At 48.3% G+C, this 22,188-nt stretch overlaps 1 protein-coding gene across 1 annotated transcript; it reads left to right on the top strand.

Moving 5' to 3' along the window:
- The first annotated feature begins 509 nt into the window (after positions 1 to 509).
- Positions 510 to 21,703, top strand: SCYL3 (SCY1 like pseudokinase 3). Its single transcript, XM_032946921.2, has 13 exons — positions 510 to 1,430; positions 3,382 to 3,457; positions 5,984 to 6,129; positions 6,565 to 6,678; positions 8,744 to 8,797; positions 9,604 to 9,706; positions 12,313 to 12,418; positions 12,995 to 13,072; positions 13,545 to 13,696; positions 14,728 to 14,918; positions 16,856 to 17,015; positions 18,051 to 19,066; positions 19,516 to 21,703. Exons 1-13 carry the CDS (start codon positions 1,248 to 1,250, stop codon positions 19,621 to 19,623), a joined length of 2,487 nt encoding a protein of 828 aa, XP_032802812.2. The 5' UTR covers positions 510 to 1,247; the 3' UTR covers positions 19,624 to 21,703.
- Positions 21,704 to 22,188: the final 485 nt, after the last annotated feature.

Genomic DNA, 22,188 nt, shown 5'->3' with positions numbered 1-22,188 from the left:
TACAAATCTATCCCTCGATTTAAGAAGGAAACAGGAGGATGTATCCACAAATGTGGCTGTCGCCTGATGATGCTGGTTGTAATTGCTGGCAAAAAACGTCGTACTCGGATTTTAAATGTTGTGGATTTGCTCTCCAACACACCGGGGTGCTGAATCAGTAACGAATCGGCATGTTCTGCTTACGTGACAACCCTTACTAATTGGCTGCGTCGGATGGCGATGGTTTCAACGACACATTTATATTTACTGGATCTAACACCCCCCCCACCCCCAGATAACATCTTATGCTTAATATCGCTATCATTTGTCTCATCCTGACATTAACAACAAACACATGCCATATTGAACAACAAGACCGGGCGGGAGGTCATATGCATTCATTCAGTCCGGAAAGCAGCCCCAGAGGCTCTACATGATTACACTTTGCTAAGACATTACTCAACCCCACCACCCTCTATGATAGATGATAGTGATGATTATAATACAATGGTATCTACTTACCACCCCCCCCAAACCACCCCTGGTGGGGGGGGAGCCACGAGCGCTCTCAGATTGCTCGGCACCCGATGACGGCACCGGGGCCGTGACGTCACCGGCAGCGGCTCCACAGCGGCAGCGGCGGTGGCGACCTCCTCAAACTTTCCCCCCCCCCCCGTTGGGGACTCACGGCGCTCGCTCTCCACTCGCCCTCCTCACCAGCACGCCGGCGCCCGGGTTTACCCTGGCGCGATAGAGCGCCGCACGCCGAGGCGTTTCACCCACAGGCTGCGGGCCCCCCGGAGTGCAGGAGGGGACGGGGCCTAGGCGAGGCGGAGGCGGCATGCCGCGCTAGGCCTCCATGTGCGCCTATGGCGACAGTGGGAGCAGCAGCAGGTGGAGCAGCAGCGGTAGCAACAGCGGGAGCAGCAGGTGGAGCAACAGCGGTAGCAAAAGCGGGAGCAGCAGCATCAGCAGGAGGAGGAGGGGGACGAGCAGCAAGGGGATAAGCGGGGGGGGGTCGGGTCCTCTCCTCGGTCGCCTCTCCTCGGTCGCCTCTTAGCGGCCTACGCGTCCCTCCTCCGTGCTTCCTGCTGTCCCCTCGCGTGGCCCGCGTTTGTCATCAATAGCTGCAGAAGCGGCGGCGGCAGGAGGAGGAGGAGAAGGAGAAGTAGCTGCGAGAGGGGGTCGGGGCTTCTCGCCCGCCCCTCGGGGTCCTCACGCTGCGTCCTCACGTAGCCGACGTTGTTAGTAGCCGCCGCCGAGAGGCGATGGGCGCCGAGAGCAGCGCGCTCAGCGGCCTGCGGCGCGACGAGGAGGCAGAGGAGCGGGGAGATGCGATGCCCGGGCCTGGCGGGGTCCGCGTCTGGGCCGCCCGGCTCGGCAAGGGCAGCAGAGCGTCCCTGCTGCTCTACCCCGAGGGCGCCGAGGAGCGCGCACGGACAGCGGCCAAGGTGAGAGATGGAGAGGGAGACGGGGGGGTCTCCTGAGCGCCGCTCGATACAATGTGATTGTCAGGAAGTCACGATGAGACTGTTAGCTGAGATTGGAGGCGCCGTGTCCTGTTACTTGAGTCTCAAGGAGAGGCCTCTGATGGTCATATCTTGATTGGATGACGCCGGCAGGGACCCACTAGTGGGGTCCCACGGACAGGGTCTCGAATGTGGCACAACGCGGCTGTCACCAACGGAGTGCGAGGGTGGAGGGGAGTTCACATTCCCCGCTCCGTTCCTGATGGAGAGCCAGGGCGAGACTCAGCCCTCTCCTACTGGTCTACAGGGGAGACTCCTTATATGATGGTCAGAACGGCCAAAGAGGTCCTCTTGCCCGCCGTCCAATGTGCGTCATTTCTTAACTGCGCGTGCATAATGTACGTGAATGTACGTTGACTCAAGAGCGCGGTTTGGTCACCACATCCACGCCTCTGTATAAGGAAAGAAACAGGTGGACTTCTCCACGAATCTGGCTGTCGCCTGGTGAAGCTAGTTGTAATTACTGGCGAAACGTCGTACTCGGATTGTAAATGTTGTGGCTTGCCTCTCGAACACACCGGTGTTGCTGTACTAGTAACGCATTGACATGTTCTGTTTACGTGACAACCCTTACTAGTTGGCTGTGTGATGGTGGCGGGTTTACCGACACATTTATTTATAGATTTACGCGATCTAACCCAAAAAAGCCCCTCTTATGGATGATATTGGTCGTGAAAGCCTACGTGTTAAGCTGAAGTCAGTGCGTTATCATCCATTACCTGAGCCCAGTTGTAGTGTGTGTGTGTCCCCTTTTCAATAAGTGCATGGGTGGCCAGGGTGACAACTCTTATATGAGCCTCAAGGAGGTAAGGTATCAAGGTGGGAAGTATTATCTTGTACCTGTGTCTCAAGGAGAACGTTCATGTTCTCTTGTTTATGTCAACTAATGAGAGAAGATCGTTCTTACCTGAGCTGGAAAGTGTCTTCACTTCCCTTAGCCTCATTGTGGTAAGGTCATCCCATAGCTGAGGTTCATAGTGACCAGAATGAGAAACCCTAACAAAGGCCATACCTTATCTTAGCCTCAAGACGGCCAATTGTGAGAGAAATCCTATATTCAGAGTGGCCAATGTCTGCCATCCCTTAGCTGAGCCTCAGGATGGTCAAAGTGAGAGAGACATCTATGCTTGCAGGTAACCAATATCACCAATCCCCTATAACGTGTGCTTTAACGTCAGAATCTGCAAATTGAGTTGAAAAGTATGTTATGGTTTAGATAAACATTGATGAAGTGCTGGCACATGGCTGTCTCTTGTATAGTTGCAACCTGCCAGAGGACAAGTCTCAACTGCAGGCTGATTTCCTAAAAAAAAAATGTACAGGCACTCGGGTAACCTATATAGCTGCATCCATAGTAACATGCACTTTGTTCTTATTCATAACCATAGCCTGCTGGTTAAGTTTGATTTCTTGTCTCCCGACACTGACCCAGCCAAACATTAGTACCCGATGTAACGTGTCAACACCGGCTCTTCAATTTAGAGTTTGGTTTACTCTTCCCTCCTGTGCCAGAAAACAGTTGCTGATCAACAGAACTTTCTTTGACTATCCAAACTAACAGATGGGGGGTGTATGCCTGTCGCATCACACAGCACACAGAGGTAAGTAACCAGTGACCTGTGTTCATTTTCCTACCATAATTACCATCAGTGGCAAAAGTGGTATGTTAACCTGACCTGGTCAATACAGTCATGATTGAGTACCAGTGCGATCTGTCAACACCAGCAATGGGCAGACAAACGTGACCAGGGGTGATGCTGACCACGCCACATCTTCGTGTGCCAGCTTTGATAGCTAGTTGCTCGTTAACAGGACTTGCTGCAACAGTCTATAGGTCTCAACAGGGGATCTTTGTGTATTGTTTGTCACACAGCACATGCGAACCCTCCGTCACCCAAGCATCCTCCGAGTTCTTGGAGCGTCTGCTCACAATGCTCCTTTGGAATCAGGTGCCACTTGCATGCACATACACACACACAAGAATGTAAACCAGCAACATGCATGAATAGTAAATGGAGTGTCTGCAACAGAAGAGGGGTTATTTTGTCGCGTATGTTGATATTCTATTTTGTTCCGTTGATTGAGTGAAATACGTTATGTACACTTTTTAAAGACCGTTTATATCCATTTATGTTTAGTGTGAGTTATCTTATGACTTTAAAACAGTAATTTTTGTGTAATTAATAATACAAGTTTAAGGACTCGTGCTATAGGTACAGGTTCACCTCAAATATTGCTGTTGTGGCTTATGATTTTTAAACGGTTTCCCATCCCGTTGTTAATTGAAAAATGCTTGTTACATTTACAGTTAAGATTGCGTAATTCTTCCGCAACGTTTCTTGAGCATTTTCATTATCAGGCATGCATACAATTCCTTTACAAAGCATAGCAAGTGGCAATTCTGGCTGGCAGAGCCATTGAGGCACAGTGACGGGCACCATTAATTCATTAACAACAGATTAATGGCTGTTTCATAGGGCAGCATGATTTAATGAAGCTGTTGTGTAAAAATAGTAGAATTGTTTGGCAGCAGAGGACAGTGCAGTTTAATCCATTTGTGTACACTCTAGTACTCCTCAGCTATCTTGTTTTTATTTCCCGCCTTAACCAACCCGCACTGACCATCATAGAGAAGTATGGAAAACAAACTCTGCTAACCCATACTCAGCATGGGGAGGCCCTCATCCAGCAATGGAACTCTAAAAGTTGTACGAGTACACATGTGCAATGTGTGCATACACATGTACTGGACTTATGTGGAAAAGAGCTTAATAGCTCATCGGATTCCTGCAATCTAAATAAAGATTCTGATTCTAAATTAAGATTGATTAATTTATGCATCCCATGACGTGTTGCCAATAGCACAATTGAAATATAAACTAAAAATCTAATTATGATATTGGTTATACCCAGATAATGTAGTTGCCTGGCAATACAAATGGTTATTAAATATTTTTTCGTAGTGTTTATTTTAGAACAGTATCACTCTTGACTGCACTGTGCAAAGTTAGGACTGTACACATTACTCTACGAAATCAAATAATATCAAGAAGCCTAAAATGAATTAAGTACTTATTAAATGTGTTAAAGTCAGTAAAAGGCAGACAGGAGCAGGGTGACCTAAATTTCGGACAATAAACAAATAGTGCTTGCTCTTTGTAATTCCAATGTGCGTCTGCACAACAAGCACATGTGTCATTCAGTAACTAGAGCTTGGGCATTAAACGAAATTACCGCTATAGTCAACCCCTCTGGCTCCATATTCACTGCCTCATGTGCGGTGGTTACTGTAACCATCAGCAACGATCTATCTACCGCTGGATGAAGACCTCCCCAAGGCATAACCAATGGTCTTGGCTTGAAATGTAATAATCCACCTAAATCCCGCACAATTGCTGATTTCATCACTCCAAAACTGCCACAGATGCGCTCTCTGGAGTGTTCCTTCCTTTGTCTGCAATTCTGTCGTTTTTTTTTTTCTACTAACCATCGTCCCTTATTGAAACATACCCTGCCCAAGCCAATTTGTATTAACAATAGTATAAAGTATACTGTACGGGCGTATACAGTGTATATACAGTTGTACAGTAGTAGCATACTTTATTTTTTTACCCAAGACTCTTAAGAGCCATTTTCAGGAGAGCCCTGCTTTGGAATGTTTGGCCATTTCTACTTGCACTTCCTCTGTATGTATGCATGTTGAACTTCTTTCACACCATACGTAGCCAAACATGCTAATCGGAGGTGCGGAGGATGGACAACAAACTATGAGAGGCACCAACATCATTGGCCTGCTAGCTCACACAGGAACCACCTCTGAACGATCCACCAACATCCACCTTGAAGATTGTTGTGTTAAAGGCATATCTATATATATAAAAGGGAAATTTGTGAACGTGTGTCTGTTCGAAATGTTTAGCATACTTCTCGACATGCAACAAACTTGAAATTTGGCATGTGGGTAGCTTCCAGACTGTACACAATGCAAAAAAGTATAAAAATAGACTTTTGTATTTTTGGGGGGGGAGGGGTGGCGATAATGCATATATTTTGCACGGCAAGTGAGCGGTGACGTCACATCTGTGATGTCACCCGCATGCGGCAGCGTCACGCAGTGTGCCTGCTGACGTCACGCATCCCCCCCCAACCCTCCGCGTAGGCCGTGTATTAATCCCAAGACAAGAATCCAAGTCCTGGGCGAAGCCGGGTAGTCAAGCTAGTTGGCTATAATTTGCTCTTAAGTGCATGTCAAGACCCTGGCGAGAAGATTTTTTTTTCTTTCCCCAATCGTACCCCAATTGTGTTATCGGCCGTCTTTCATTAACTATCTGCACTTGAGAACATGATTTATTCATAGGCAGTTGCCTGAATTCAATTGCAGGATCTCAGTGGTGTCATCTCAGCACTATGACCTGTTGAGCCACCTGTTCCCCCTCGTTAGCAAGAGGAATATTCTCATGATTTGTTCGTTCAAGGGCTCGTGCCAGCGGGAGTGCCGTGGGTGCTGACGGAGGTGGCGGTGCCGCTTTGGAGCATGCGGGATGCGGAGCGAGGCTCGGCGAGCGAGGTGGCGGGTGGACTCTACTCCATTATGCAAGGCTTGCTGTTCCTGCACAGCACGGTGTGTGTGTGCACCAGTGTCTTTGTGTAACCCATTGCGGAATGGCGGTGTATTTGTTGCGCACTTTTTCAACGAACACAGTAGCTCGAGTCCGACTTCCAGCCAAGGGCTAACATCAGTGCTGATTATCTGAACTGGTCCTGGGCTTTCCCTAGGTGGACTTGGCTTTAATTTAGTACCTTGTGCAGAGTGTGTAAACATGAGCAATGGGGAGGCAGCCAGAGGTTTTGACACCATCCCATCGTGTGATGATGCCAGCCATCATAGATGCTTGCTAATATCACTCGCCCCAACCAGTCTATTAAAATCCAATATATTGGGGATCTTAATCCTATTATTGACCATGGCTGTGTGTCCTGGAGTTTGCATGTGCATTTATGGGCACGTTTGTGTGTGTGTGTGTTTTTAATTCGGCATGGGCGTCTGTGTGTGCAGTGTGGCCTGACCCACAATTCAGTGGGAGAAGGCAGTGTATTGGTGACTCCGGGGGGGGAATGGCGGCTCGGAGGAATGGAGAGCTCCTGCACTTTCAGCCAGGCAACCCCACAGGTTAGTGTGCATTAGAGTGTGTGTGCATTAGTGTGTATATGGGGAGCAGTTGTGTTGCGATTAGCACGTTGCACTTCGAACCTGACGACCCGAGTTCGATTCCCGCTCATGACCAAAACCAATAATGGTTGTTTGGACTGGTCCCATTGGTCGACTCAGCCTCAAGTGAATGCCTGGTTTGGTGTGTAAACATCGCCACTAAGGAGGCAAAGTCGGTCGAGTGGTGCTGGCCACCCACCCCCTCGTGTACCATGCCAACCTTCGTAGGTGCTTTGCCAACAGCACTTGCCCCAACAGTCTGTTAAGGCTATTCCGGGGATCTTTGTATATGAATGTGTGTGTTGTCTACATTAGATTGTATGATTGTCAGAGTTGTGCATTAGAATGAGTGCATAATTGTGTGCGATATATGTGTTTATTGGTGTGCATTGCGCCTGTGCAATGATGTTAGCTGAAGTCCAGTGACATGATTCTAATTCCTGGCCAAGCACTGCAGAGCAGTGGCAGATGGTGTCTGACTGCAGGCAAAACTTTTCTTGATACGGCATCGTAAAATACACAACAGTGTAGAGGCCGACCGAAACTGAATTTCTGGTATCGGCCGAAACTGAAAGTAAAAAATTGACTTTCGGCCGAAACCGAAACTTTGCCGAAAGAGGCCTTTTGCCAACTTTCAGCGCCGAAACCGAATTTCGGTCGGCCTCTACAACAGTGATATGTTCACACCAACACTGGGAAAAAGAGGGTTGCCAGGAATGATGACCCACTTCCCTCTTGTGTACATTATGTGCTGTTGCACATTGCAACAACAGCCTAACATGACTGAATGGGTGATTGATCTTGTGTCTTTGCCTTAAGTCACAAAATGTTGCATTGTTAAGCAACTTTTTAGTGTCGTTTGTGTAATGAAACATGTGTAGTTACAGGTGAGTATAATAGTGTTGTGAATTTGCCTGTGTATAAATAAATATGTATGTTGAACTTCTTTCACACCATATGTAGCCAACCGTGCTCAGCGGAGGTGCAGGGGTCCTCATATATGGGTGCGATTTGTGGATAAACAATGCAGAATGTGGCATCTGTTTTAAAAGAGTGATTCTCTCAATTCCTAGCCTGGAATCGCGTTTCCATGATTCGAATGAAATTTGATTCATAACAGTATTGTGGGATCTGTAAAATTGTAGAATTATGCTTAGCTTCGCAGGGCCCAGTTTGGCATTAAAGTAAGACGGCAGAGCACTTGGAGCCTGGTCAGCCTCGTAGAATCTCCGTTGAAATGTGGTCGGTGGCGATCAGGCACGGTTCGTCCACTAGGGGCGTTGGGGCGCCGCTTCACCAAGCAGCTGGAGATGAGAAATTATTTTTCCAATAAAATTACTTTTCAATAAATCGTTGTGTTTACATAAAAAAATGATTATTTAAACATGAATTGCCAATGAAGATAACATTTTAAGTTGTTCATATTAGAAACCGCTGCAACATTGTCTGATTTGTGCCTCGTGGAGGTCTCGGGGCTGCTGCGAAGGCGTCCGAGTGAGAGATATCCCTTCATTCATTGCGATTAGCTTAGCATTTTAGCCATGCCGTTTGAGACCCATTCATGGTGGTGAAAAAGGCACCCATGGCTGTAATGACGACGTCACAACGCTAGGTTGCACTTTGCAAATTTAGCAGGTTACGGCACTGTCAAAGGGGTTGTGTAGTGTGGACTTTGAGGGTCATGGGGACAGCATTTGAGTGCCTTGTTTTGTTTCATATTGTTTATAAATGCCTCACCGTTGGTAGCTAATACGGTTATATGACTTTCACGGGAAGGCCAATAACATGACGAAGTTTTTCTTAATTTGGAACACCATATTGTCAGAGAACACTCTGAAAATAAATTTCAAGCTGTGATCAAAGGAATCAAATAAGATTTACACAGATACGTTTGGTCCAGCTCTCGTGTGTACACGAATCCTATGCATGAGTACGAGAGCCCGTGTATGTGCGTGGGCACCATGTGTAATTCTGATCGAGTAGTGTCCGTGCATCCATATGGGTCTGTGTGTGTGCGTGTGTGCAGTTCCTGGAATCAATCCGTGCTCTCCGCGATCCTGACAGCATTCCTCCAGAGGAGGTCAGGCCTAAGGCAGCTTTACCAACCTTCCGAATAATTATCATGTCTGAGCTATTTAAAAAAAAAAAATCTACAAGAGTCCCTTATGATCCCTTGTGATGCCGAACACTTTTGTAAGAAGGTAACTGCCGAGCTGCGTGTATGGAAAGTTCGAGGATAGGAGTGTTGAGTGCATTTATTGTTGCAGTCATAAGTGTGGATTCAAGCACTTTAATATAGTTTTTACTTTTTCATCGTAATCAGCCGTGGTCACTTTTCTTCTGGATGAAGGCCACCCGGCCACCCATTCATTCCCCGTCCTTCATGTTCTTGCAATCCCACGCTCCTATTTAATACCTGCATATGAGTTGATCTCATCACTCCCCCTCCATGGTGGTTATCCTCCGGCGTGTTCTATCCTTTGGCTGATATTCCATCACCAGACTCGTCCATCTACCATCATCCATTGAGTGATCCCTCATTTTTATTTTGTTCTCTAATTCACGTGTGGTTTTTCTGTCTCTAAATATCCGTCTATGCTTCTTTACACATGCATATAGTGTGTAAAGCCAGATTGTCATTATTGTATCTACACATTCATTTAAAATGCAATGATAAACATTTTCTATTTTTAAGTTAGTCCTGTATTTACGATTTCAGCACGTGCATTTTTTTCCTAATAAAGCTGTACATTTCAAAATTATTGAAAAACTACGCAAAATACTCGTGTGTGAAGCTTATGTGTATCATGTTAACATCTGCACAGTTTCTGGTGTGTACTCATGTATGCGTGTGTGCATGGATGTGCGTGCCTTGTGTGGATGCAGAAACCCAGGTTCCAGGGTTTGCAAGTCGCCGTGGGACATGCAAGGGACGTTTACGCATTTGGGATTTTGGCCCAGAAGCTATATTCGCTGCTCTCGGACCTCGGTAAACAAAAAGTTTTTACCTCTCTCTGGTTAAGTGTGGAGGGGTTGTACTCTTTTATTCATGATCGTGGTTTTTGTAACAATTTCATTTCTAATGTATGTGGCTGAGTGCTTGGGGTTGTACGTAGTGTAGGCCAGCGTCAGTGCAGCAGTTCGCGTGTTGCTCTACGAACCCAGGAGTCCGAGTTCGATTCCTGCTCACGGCCAACACGTGACGATCATCTTAACCAGTCCTGGGCCTCTCCGAGGTCGACACAGCCTCAAATATGTACCTCGTGCAGTGTGCAAACATCGCCACTAGGGAGACAAGGCCACCCACCCCCTCATTCGTGTGTAGGGCCGGTCTTAATAGGTGTTCGCTAAAAGCACTTGCCCCAACAGTCTGTTAAAGGCTATACGGGGGGGGGTCTTTGGGGTTGTATGTGGTTGAGTGAGAGTGGTCGTGCGTGTATGCAATACATACACTTGTGTGCCTGTGCGGTCATGTCATAGTTTGTGCAATGTGCCTGCAGTGCCACCCATTTGGGTTCAATTCTTGGTCATATATGTCACATATATGTCCTGGGCTTGTAGGTTGACTCCACATTTTAAAAGGTACCTTGTGCATTGCGTAAACGTCTCTGGGAAGATAAAGACGGCTGTCTGTGGTGCCGACTACATCACTGCACAGACTTCGCAAAGTTTACACTTCTCACATTTATGTTGAACTGGTTTCAGATTCTGTGTCCCTGGCCTGTGCACTCTTAATTGTCGCTTTCGCTCATAACATCTTAGATGCGGCGGCATTTTCTGCAGCTTAACAGTGATAAAACTGAGATTCTTCTCAATGGCTCCCCCTTATCAGCTGCCCCAGGTTTGCCCTCAATCTGGTGATCAGTGGTCAGAATGTCTGCTGAACACACAAAGTTAGAAATCCCGGTGTTGTCTTGGGTCGGTCTTTATGTTGCCTGGTTGTGCCACATTCTTTGTTCTGAATAGAGACTGATCCATTCGCTCATCTTTTCACATCTTGCCTATTGCAATGCCTTGCTTTTCGGATGTCCAAATAACCTTCTTTGAACTCTGCAGTGTGTCCAAAATGCGGCCACCACGGTGCTCACTCGCACTACTCGTCGGGACCATATTTCACTTGTGCTCATGTCTCTGCATTGGCTTCCAGTTCAAAGTTGCATTGAGTTTAATAATCTCCTACACCATACTTCCATCAGTTTATTCAGCTCCACGCTCCACTGAGATCTCCTAAATCCACCGATTGTGCCCTACTCCGCATACATTATTCTCGGCTTCGAAACTGGGGTGATCACCGGGCTTTTGCCTGCACGGTGCCCAGGCGCTGGAATTCCGTGCACTTGGATATCAGGAACTCAGTTGATGGAGACTTAAGTCCTGGCCAAACACCCCACCTGTTTAAAACGGCCTCTAATTCTCCATTGTCTGTATGAATGTTGAAATAATCTCGCACCGTACGTAGCCGAGCATGCTATTTGGAGGTGGTGACTTATCACTTCACGTATTTTCCTCCTCCATATGCATGACGCTCTGAGATTGATTGTGTAAGTGCGCCTTATAAATCTACATTATTATTTCTACACCAGCCTTAGTAGGTGCTTGCCAACAGTACCGTATTTTCCCGCATATAACCCTCTTGGTATACCACATTTTACAAACAAAACAGGACCCTGCGGGGTATATGGAGGTGCGGGCTATCCCAAAAATATTTTACACGTCTGACATGTCATAACGCGTTTAATTGTTTCATGGTAGGACTATCCACTATGCAACACTTACCTTTGACTAAAGCACTGCTGAATAAACCACTCGCACAAAAATTGCACGTGTTATCACGTTTTAATTATTCGAATTGTTTGTACAATGAAATTACAATGTTTGAAGTGGGCGCACTTTGTTTACTGGCAACTGGAGAGCTGGGGGAGAGAGAGGTGGGGGGGTTGGGGGCGAGGCAACGGCGTTGCCGTAGTGCCACTACTATCTGCGCAGTGCCAATCTACCAGTGCTAAAACTGTACTTGTCTACCAGTTATGTGTTACTTATTTATTGGATATTTACTTTTGTTACTTATTTACTGTTTTAAGTTCACTCGTTTCCGGTTAGTTTATTTTATTTGTGCACCTTATGATTTTAATGTTAACAGTTGATAGTGGAATGTATTACAAATGTAAACTTCGTATTAATATGATGGAATTAAGCTGCGGTAACGACGTTAAAGATATGAATGCATGCGGGGTATATGGAGGTGCGGGCTATCTGAAATTTGTTTTTCACAAAACGCAATTTTTGCGGGGTTATATGCTTCTGTGGGTTATATGCGTATGCGGGCTATATGAGGGAAAATACGGTCCTTAACTCTGCAATACATAAGGCTAAATGGGGGGGGGGAGACTTGTGTGCAATTGGCTATGTGTGTGTGGTAACATGGGAGATTGTGGGAGTGCAATATGCTTGTATGGGTGTATGTTCAACTTCTTTCACAATGTACGACAACAATGTACGACAACAAACTGAACACAAAAAGCAGTTCTAAATAAAATCGTTTTCAATCTCGATTGAAATGCCTCGTGTTACTCTTGTTTTAATATTGGGACACAGGAGAGGTGGCAGATGGCTTCATGTCACTGGTGGAGACGAGCCTTCTCAACGCTGACCCCACACTAAGGCCACCTCTTACCACCTTGACCACACATGGGCTGTTTCGGTAAATTCACGTGCATCCTCGTAGGCACACGCGCACATCCTAACGTGTATGTTCACATGCAGATAAATATCCAGGTTAGGCTCTAGACTGTAGTGGAGAGATGTTAGAAGTGAGCACCAGACACTTTGCTTCTGTCTACCAAGTGTTAATTTTGAGTTGTTGACCACTCTGAACAAAGATTCCAGGTTAAAAGGAGATCTGTGTGTGTTAACCCATGATATCTGGGTCTGTCCTACAACCTGACAGCTTGATGATGCACATACCTTGTGGTAATATAGCTAATTAGTGGAAAATGGCAGCTGTCACTGTGATGTGAGCGCTACGAACCTAGCGACCAGAGTTCACTTCCTGGTCGTGTAGGCAATTCAGCCTTAAAAGAGTACCTGGTGTGGTGTGTAAACATTGGAATTGTGCAGACAAAGGCAGCGGCCGTGCTGCTTGACCGCACCACCGACTGCCTCTTGCGTCACGTTGAACTTGGCAGTTTATTGCAAACGATACCTATCCCAACGGGCTTGTATGCACATGCTGGGGATCTTAATGTGTTTGTATAGTGTTGTGTGTATGTATTTTCAGAAATGATTTTCAAGAAGTGCTGGGATTCTTGGATGACCTCACCCTCAAAAACGAGGAGCAAAAGCATGAATTCTTCAAGTAAGCGCCTCTCAGGAATTGCTGGGTGGTCCAGAAGACTAAAACTACGTCATAGCCAGATTTGCTTAGATGCTGGGTAAAAATCTGGCTCTCGGCCACCTGTCATTAAACCGGGTTCTTGGCTAGAGTGAGTCTAAGCCCAGTCACCAATAATCGCACAAAAACAACATGTTTATATTTGAAGTTTACATGTGTCTCTCTCCCTGTGGTCATGTGGATTTTTCTCAGTTTCTTCTGGTTTATCCCTCCACATTTATAAACATGCGTTTTAAGAGTAGCTGGCTGCTATAAATTGCCAGGTGATAAGCTATCATTTGTGGCCAGTTTGCTTCTGAAAAAGAGCTATATAGCTCAGTGGGCCTTAACTGGTCAAATTAGAATAGTTTAGCGTTACAGGAGGAAATGGTGCTTACAGCATTGCCAGAGATTGCAAATATAGCCGGCTTTAACACAGTGCCAATACCATCTGCAGGTTCCTGCTGGAGCGAGTGCAGGCGCTGCCTGAGAACTTGGTGGCCAACAGATTGGTCCCCAGGCTTATGTCTCCACTGGTACTGGCCGAGCCTGTGGCCGTAAAGAGCTTCCTGCCGCACCTGCTGACGCCCAAATCGGGGCACACAGGGGGTAAGTATGTGTGTGTAGCAAACAACTTTGGACAGGTTGTGATGGTGATGATAATGGTCATAGAAAAGCAAGGCGTCTCTGTGCTCGCACGCATTTTTGGGGAAGCCACTGTATAATACTTTCTGTGACCAAGTCAATCGGAATTTGTGCCCGATCTCAGAAGCTCAGCAGAATTGAGCCTGGATAGTACATGGAAAGGTGACCACCATTTATTGCAGGTGTTATAGGTGGCTTCGGGGCTACCTTGTAAGCAGCAGCGGGCACTGTATTGTACTATGACCTCCTTTCTGCTCCCTGCCTTCACCTACCCACAGCCTGCACGGTGTGGAGAAGCCCTCATCCAGCAGTGGATTGATGAAGGGCTGTCTTAGTAGTGCTCAGTGGTGGACCTAAGCCATTGGTGGAAATTCCATAGTCCTATGGTGGGAAGTAGTTACTCCAAAGGATGGCGAGTGTTGACCTCTCACAAAGTGCTTGTTATTTTATTCACTCTGGAGAGACAATTGGCGAGGTCAACCCCCCACCAACCAGAATCTGAACTCTTGACCTTTACATTATAAGTCAGGCACGCTAACCCATAGTGCCATGCAGCCAGATCAATCGTAAAGGTAGCGGTGGAGAATACATCCATTGAAAAGCCTCTTATACATTAATATTTTATTTTCGTTGACATGGCCAAGAGGCAGCGTGTTTGCCGTTAGTTGCAAACTTTTGTGGCTGGAGCCCAGTGGCCACCCTGGCTTAACACTGCGGGCGTAGTAACCGAAAATACCCCGAGCCTCTTTCACAGTGGTGGACGTTAAAGATCACACGATGTTATTCAAAAAGAGTACCCCGTTTGTGCCGGCGTTACAGCCCAAAATTTGCTAAATCTAACATCAGATCCATTAATTACATCGCCCACCTCTGGTGGACCATACTCGTATGTGAAACATGACCATTTTCGTGATAGCCTTGTGTGTAGGATTGGAATGAATGCTGAACGTGTTGCCTGTCATCAATCGCAGTCTTTTCCCTCCATGGTCACGCAGATCAGGTGACGGCAGCTGGCCAGTGGGAAGGCTTGCTGAGCGCGCCGGCGTTCCGTGAGCACGTGTGCCCACGCGTGTGCGAGCTCTTCTCGTCGCGCCACGCGCACGTGCGGGCGGCGCTGCTGGGCACGCTGCCCGCGTACGCGCCCAGCCTGACACGCCACGAGCTGGAGCACACCGTGCTTCCGCAGGTGCCCGCTCGCATCTGTGTGCGTGCATGTGTAGCGAGTCCCGACTGAGTCGCAGACGTTGTTCCTTTTAGAGGCAACACATGTATTTGTAACACCGTAACACAAAAGGGGTAACTGCCCCCTTTGCCAGATACAGCCTTGGGTGGTGACCACCCATGCTAACTACACGATACAGGGGAGTTACTGCTACGAAGGGTCGGACCCTCGCTCGGGTCTCCGACCACGTGGTTGCCCCGTAGGACGTGGCGCTTCCAGCTTGAGACACGGAACTCCCAGCCTGTAGAACGAAGAGAGACCCCGGTTCCTCTCAGGGAGCCGCCTTATATCCCTCTCCGGTCGGAGCCACTCCGCCCACCTTCCCGAACATTCTCATTCCCTCTCGATCCTTCTCAAAAGCTCTCTCCGGACACGTGATCACACCCTAGTCCCCCCATCAGGGGGACCCTGTATGGACATTCTGGATCACGTGTCTACGGGGTCAACCAGAGTGCCATGGCCCGGGGCAACCTTGCCCCTGGGCTGACGCTCACCCCCTCTCCCTCGGGGGAGCCCCCACCACACACTGTGCGTGGTACCAGCACTATCCCAGTGCTCGCCAAGCCCCGCTAGGGCTGGTGTCACACACAGCCACCCACACGGTGCTGTCCACGCTAGGGCTGGTGTTACACACAGCCACCCACACGGTGCTGTCCACGCTAGGGCTGGTGTTACACACAGCCACCCACACGGTGCTGTCCACGCTAGGGCTGGTATTACACAGCCACCCTCACGGTGCTGTCCACGCTAGGGCTGGTATTACACAGCCACCCTCACGGTGCTATCCACGATGTCAGAACATCGAACGGCACGACCCTTCCGGGCCGGCACCATACAGTGACATCCGCGATGTCACTACACATGTGTTATGTGTGTGTGTGTCTGTGGGGAGCGGTAGTGTAGTGGTCTGCGTGCTCCGCTATGAACCCGGTGTTCCGAGTTTGAATCCCCGCTAACGGCCAACACCAGTGACGATTATCTGAACTGGTCCTGGGCCTCCCCTAGGTCGACTCAGCCTCAAATGAGTACCTGGTGCGGTGTGTAAACATCGCCACTAGGGAGACAAAGGCGGTTGGGCGTGGTGCTGCCACCCATCCCCTCGTGTGCCGTGCCGGCCGTCATAGGTGCTCGCTAACAGGATTTGGCTCAAAAGTCTCTTCAGAGGGAATCTTTTTCTTCTTGTGTGTGGCACTGTGGAGTATGACAGTGGTGTGTCTGCGAGTCATCTCAGTCAATAATATTAATTAGGAATTTGATAGGCAGCTTGCTTAATTGCCTCATCAACTCAAAGAGCTTTACACCTTATTTCACCTCGACCATACAAATGCCCTGCTGCAGTCTAGACCCCATGCATTATGCACGAGGGGGTGGTAAACCTGGCCTCAGTCTACCTGCCCCAATCTTCTAATGGTAACCCAAGTTATTTTTGCATATGTCGCTGCTGTTCCAGCTTTATTATGCTCTTGATAACAGTACCTGCCCCACAAATCTGTTCATTCTAAGAGCAGAGTTATTTTTCACGTGTGTTTGCTTACATTCGTGCATGTGCACGTGTGTGAAGGGTGGGGAGCAGTGGCTTAGCGGTTAGCCGACTGCGTTGTGAACCAGTTATCTGAACCAGCTCTCTACCTCCTCTTGGTTAAATCAGTCTAAAATGAGTACCCGGTATAATATGTAAACATTAGCACGAAGTAGACATGGACCCATGAGTGGTGCTGGCCAGACGTCACCCTTGCAAATGAGCCCTATCCTGGCCTCCTGAATTCTCACCTGTTTATAAACAAAATAAACTTGATTTGACCTCATTTGCCATGATGCTCGCCAACAAAACTTGTCCCAACAATCCACAGCTTTGGAGAGGGATCTCTTTGTGTTGTGTGTGTGTGTGAACATGCACGCAGCTGCTTCTGGGCTTGCGGGACAGTAGCGACGAGCTGGTGAGCAGCACGCTGCACGCGCTGGCGGAGATGGTGCCTCTGCTCGGGGCACAGACGGTGATCGGTGGAGGGAGGGAGCGCGTCTTCAAGCCATGCGCACCCAGATTCCACCGCGACACGCTCGGTACAAACACAAAGGCACACACGCGCGCACACGTGCACACACACACACACATACTACTGACTGGGTATTCACTCGCTGCACATCGTCGGCACATGCATACTGCTGTAAGCAGGCTGCTGCGTCACGATGTACTGCCGGATGAGGACATCTCAATGCTTTCACCATACTTCACCACGCTGATCAGTGCTGGTGAGTGAAGGCAGGAAGCATAGAAGTACAGTTAATGAATTTAGCTGCACTGCCCTCTTCTGCCAGCTACAAATCCACGCGGCCTATAACAACCTGGCGTGCGTGGTCATCATCCATCCAAGCACTATCCGGGTTTAACCCCTGCGCTGAGCTCCTGAGATCTGATGAGAATGGGCGTCTTCCGGTTGATTTGATTTGAGACTTACACAAGCAGTATATGCAGTCAAACACAGTACATTTTCATATAAGGATAGCACCTTTTTTACATACACACAAAGACAATAAAATCCCCATTTTAACCTCGAGGCAAGTGGTATTAGCAGTCAGGAGTGTTAAACCTGTCGGAAGCCAAGGCGAGCGTAACTTACTAATGGTGTGAGTGGAAAGGAATCGGATTATGGACAGTGTATTTGATTGCTTCCCTCACACAACGCACAGATGCAAGTAAATTCCCTACCATACTCAAAACAGCCACTCGAGCTTTGCTGCATTTGCTTATCTTTTGTGTCTCATGAGCGTAGTACGGCTGTGCTTTATTTAAGTTTTAATACACTTACTAAACAGTACAACATTGCATTTCTGCCTGGATAGATACTCAGGGTTAGGCAGATAAGTGAAATGATCCGGTATGCAACGTTGTACTGTAAATGTAGTTATTCGATCAGAATAACTACATTGAAGCTTTCCGTTGGTTGCATTCTGTCGCCCCCGCCGAGTTTGCACGCGTCCGCCCGTGCGTGGATCCGTGCATGCGCTCGCGTGGATCCGTGAATGCGCTCGCGTGGATCCGTGCATGCACTCGCGTGGATCCGTGCATGCGCTTACGTGCACTCTTGTACTCTGCAGGCTCCCCGGCGCATTCTCCCAAGCACCTGGCAGCAGCAGCAGCGGCGGCAACGACAGTGGCGGCGGCGACCCCATCGTCCTCGACGTCCTCGCTGACGTCCTCGCTGATGTCCTCTCCGCCACGTAGGCGACTGTCCGTTGACTCGACTGGCACAGCGGCAGAAGGGGCCGACTGGCCCGACTGGGAGAGCGAGGGGGTCGAGGGCAACGGGACGAACCCCTGTGACGCCGGCCGCGTCCGCTCGCGGGATGACGGCCACTCGCAGAAATGCGAAAACGGGAGCGTTCTGCTCACTGACTTGGCCCAGTTGGCGCCAACATCCAAGCAAACGATAGCGGTGATGAACGGGGCGGTTGTTGATGCCCGGGGGGTGATTGCGGCGGGAGGCACAGCATCCCGTACGCAATTGGCGGACAATGAGGTCCGCAAAACAAAGCCCCGTGGACTTCAGCTGAGGCTAGATGGGCCCAGCCGGCAGCCCTCCGCGATACTTTCATCATCATCATCGTCGCTTTCGTCATCTCCTTCATCGCTTTCATCACAGCAGCAGGATGCTCGGCCGGATGCTCACACTGCTGTGCGGGATGGACCGGCTGTAGCCAAGCTGTCAGCAACAGTAGCGTCATCATCATCATCGTCGCCAACTCGGCCTTCCCTAAGCCTACACACATCGAAGGCATCGCCGTCGCAACCATTAGTGGTAAAATTGGCGCCGGCGCCAAAAGCTCCGCCGTCGACACAGCCACTGCAGCTGGGCGAGGAATTCAAGATCACTGCCAAGGGGCGGCGCTGGGCAGCAAGGGACCCAGAGCTAGACCTCTTCGCCGACATGGAGCCCACGATCACGTTTGACCGCAGTGAGTCTTGTGATGCAGCTGCCACCGTCGCCACCACGGGCGACTCACGCACAAACCCTGGCATGGACTCCAGAGGGACACTCGATGCCGAAGCGTTCAGTGGCACTGGAGATGGGAAGACGCAGCCGGACAAATTCGCTGCAGCCGCTGCAACCGAGGTGAGACGCACAGCTGTACGTGCGCGAGTCGGCGTGTATGCATGACGACGATAAGAAATATCCCCTCCACCCTCTTTAAACGTGTCAACTTTTTAGGCCAGTTCTGTCAATGAGCCCCTATTAATGGCTACCACAGTACACGAGCCAGCATTGTGTGCTCGAGCCTACTTTTGTCTCCGCAATGCCATTGTTGACTACACCGTAAGAAGTACTACATTAAGGCTGGGTCACCCTAAAGAATTCCCAGTGCGAGTTAAGGTACTATGTATGGGAAGTTGCACGTGAAGTCTCGTTAATTGAACTTGTATTTGGTTGCGATAATTAAAGAACGGTGCGCTTACAATGATAAGTCCTTGTGTGAAACAACTTGCATAGGCACAGGCACAAATGATCTCTCAGACCGCAGACCTGTCACTTGTTTTTTTCCCTACCTTTTGTCCAACTCCCAGGAAGCGTCATGGGGCTGGGATGAAGACACCGAACTGGACTGGAGCGAGTCAGGCTGGCAGGATGCGGAACATGAAGAAAAGCAAAGCAGAGCTGAAACAAACTCTTAGCACAGACCGTCACAGAGTGGTCATCCATACACCTGCTCACTTTGTCTCCTCTTCCTATCACACCCACTCTCCTACCTCTTTTAATGTGACCTCACCACTCAAACTGTCCTTTTTTAAATGTTCTGCTTTTCTACTATCTGCCCTCCCAAATTCATTACTTTTTTAATCATTCTTTTCCTCCGTTCGCTATCCGGCATTTCATATTTGTGCTTGGCGTGCGGATCACCAATCTTTGCTCAGCGAAAATTTTGAGCACCTTATGTGGTGGCGGATATGATTTACACCAACGCTTGGGGAGACTAAGGTGGCGGGGCATGCAAAGTGCTGGCTCCACCACCTTATTGTAATTTGCCGAGTCAGCTTTAGAAGTTGCTCGCAAATAGCACTTGTCCCGGCAAGCTTAAAAGGAAAACATTCTTGGTTCCTCTTAAGTTTTTTATATTTGTCTCATACTTTCAGTTCCCTGTCTCTTTTCTGACTCATTGTCATTGCATTGTGCAGTGATGATGCAAAACTCTATCTGAGGCAGTTGCCTTCTGGCTCTGTAATAGAGCTAATCATCTCAAGGGCCGTGCTTCTCAACACTTTTATTAACCCCTGCCTCCACGAAGCCGCTTTGAGCCAGAGGTCAAAAGGAGAGGTCACTCGTCGACCCCCCTGGCTTCTGGAATGGCTTTCCCTGAAAGCGGCGGCACTGGTTCATTCCACACTGGGCACGCGTTTCGCTCATCAGTGCCAAGCATTCCCATGGCCAGCATTTGCATACAATGCCCAGATGGTGACGCTGCAGCCAGTGAGAGGAGCTCGCTGAAATTCCAGAACGAGTGCTTTGCCAGAGACGCCATCGCTCACCCAAGTGGTCTGTGAAAGATGCTTTAAGAAGATAACGATCCTGATGTCGCTGGACAGTTGTTGTTTGGCTGAAGGCGGAGTAAAGCGGATTGGGACGGGACTGCAACCGCACTTCACATGCACATCTAACTCATTCTGCGCTTTAATGCACACACCGCATGCACACTTTTGTGTTTGAACTTCAGTCTCTGCTGGAAAGGTTATGCATTACACTTCACCTTCCACAAACCTCTGCTAAGTGTAATAGGTAACTTAAATGTATTGTTAGGGCATTGTGAGATCAGGTCTTGGCTCAATGATGTTTGTGCAGCCCAGTTTATTGATGCCAGCCTGTGATATTCAGTGACTGTTGAGACAGGGTTGGATTGTTTGGTGGTGCGAGTGCCACACGTGATCACTCCATTGTCAGTCCCTGTGTTGAGTGAACACGCAATTGACACGTGTTCATTCTGTGCACAGCAAGGATACCCAGGCATGAGACTGACTTAAGAACACAAGCCTTCATAACAGTGGGGGCCGGTGTCACTCCTGTACTGAATGGAACACGGCACCAAAGAATGTATGATCCATTGTGGGGTAGCTCCTTGAGAGAAACTCACCAACGATAAGCTTCACAGCAAGAACTTGCCTAGGGTGGCCTCAAACGCCCTACGTACATGTGATTATCTGTGATGAATACATTGCGCCCGGCACTATGGATGAGCAGCTTCAAAACCTGTGACCAATGTAGTTTGTTTTTACTTGTCAATATAGCTTCATCTTGTTGGGTAGCTTGAAAAGGCAGGCTGTGTCTGGCTTGTGCATGCCTCCATATGCTGCTCTCTACATCAAACCATTATTCTGCTGGTCCACATCAAGGTTTGACAGCATTGCATCAGAGATGTATGGGCCATTTTAGATTGAGCCTACGTTACCGCACATATTTATGGACGAATCAATTGGGAGAGGGTCTTAATTGTAATAAAAATTAATGTGAAGTTGCCTTGCTGCTTGCATAATTCTCATTTTGTACAAAATGCACTTATGTTAAGTTGGCTCTTTTAAACGGGCTTCTCCGTGCCTAGTGATAAGGAGGCACCCTTCTTTGAGTGAGCCAAATGCATTTTCTGCAGAATGGTGGGATCTAGATGTTGGGACATGAAACACTGCAGGATTTTTTTTCAGTCCCCGTTTTAGTTTTTTGATGCAAAATTCAACTGGAAAAAATAAATCTCAACTGGTGAAAATACGTTGAGGTGCACGATTATGTAGTTGTGTGTGTGCACACAAGCACATGATATCGCTGAACACTGGGTTCTACATATTGGGCATATAAAACTGCTCAAATGTGAATTCATATTCTATGGTTCTTTCGGTAAAGTCACGTAGATAGAAAAAAAGAATAATAAAAAATAAAGTGAATAAAAAAATATCACGACGTTTCGATCGCAGCAAGCGGTCGTCGTCAGGAGCAGGGAGGTTAGCCTCTGAGGACAAGCTGTTTTATAAAGGTTTAAATATGGATGGGGCAGCTAATGTTAATTGTGGGAGAGGGCTCCGACACAGGCAGTAGGTCTACACCAAAGCATTGCACCTCGCTCCATACACCCACACTGCTGACGGTGGAGGTGGACAAGTCATCAACCACTTTGGGTCATGACTTGATTTGTGTTTTCTTGTCCATCTTCGTCAGCAGTGTGGGTGTGTGGAGCGAGGTGCAATGCATTGATTGGT

This window comes from Petromyzon marinus, chromosome 5 (assembly GCF_048934315.1).
Source record: "Petromyzon marinus isolate PM22_M1 ecotype Great Lakes invasive population chromosome 5, UKy_Petmar_22M1.pri1.0, whole genome shotgun sequence".
Classification (NCBI taxonomy): Eukaryota; Metazoa; Chordata; class Hyperoartia; order Petromyzontiformes; family Petromyzontidae; genus Petromyzon; species Petromyzon marinus.
This window is presented reverse-complemented; position numbering and strand designations above follow the sequence as displayed.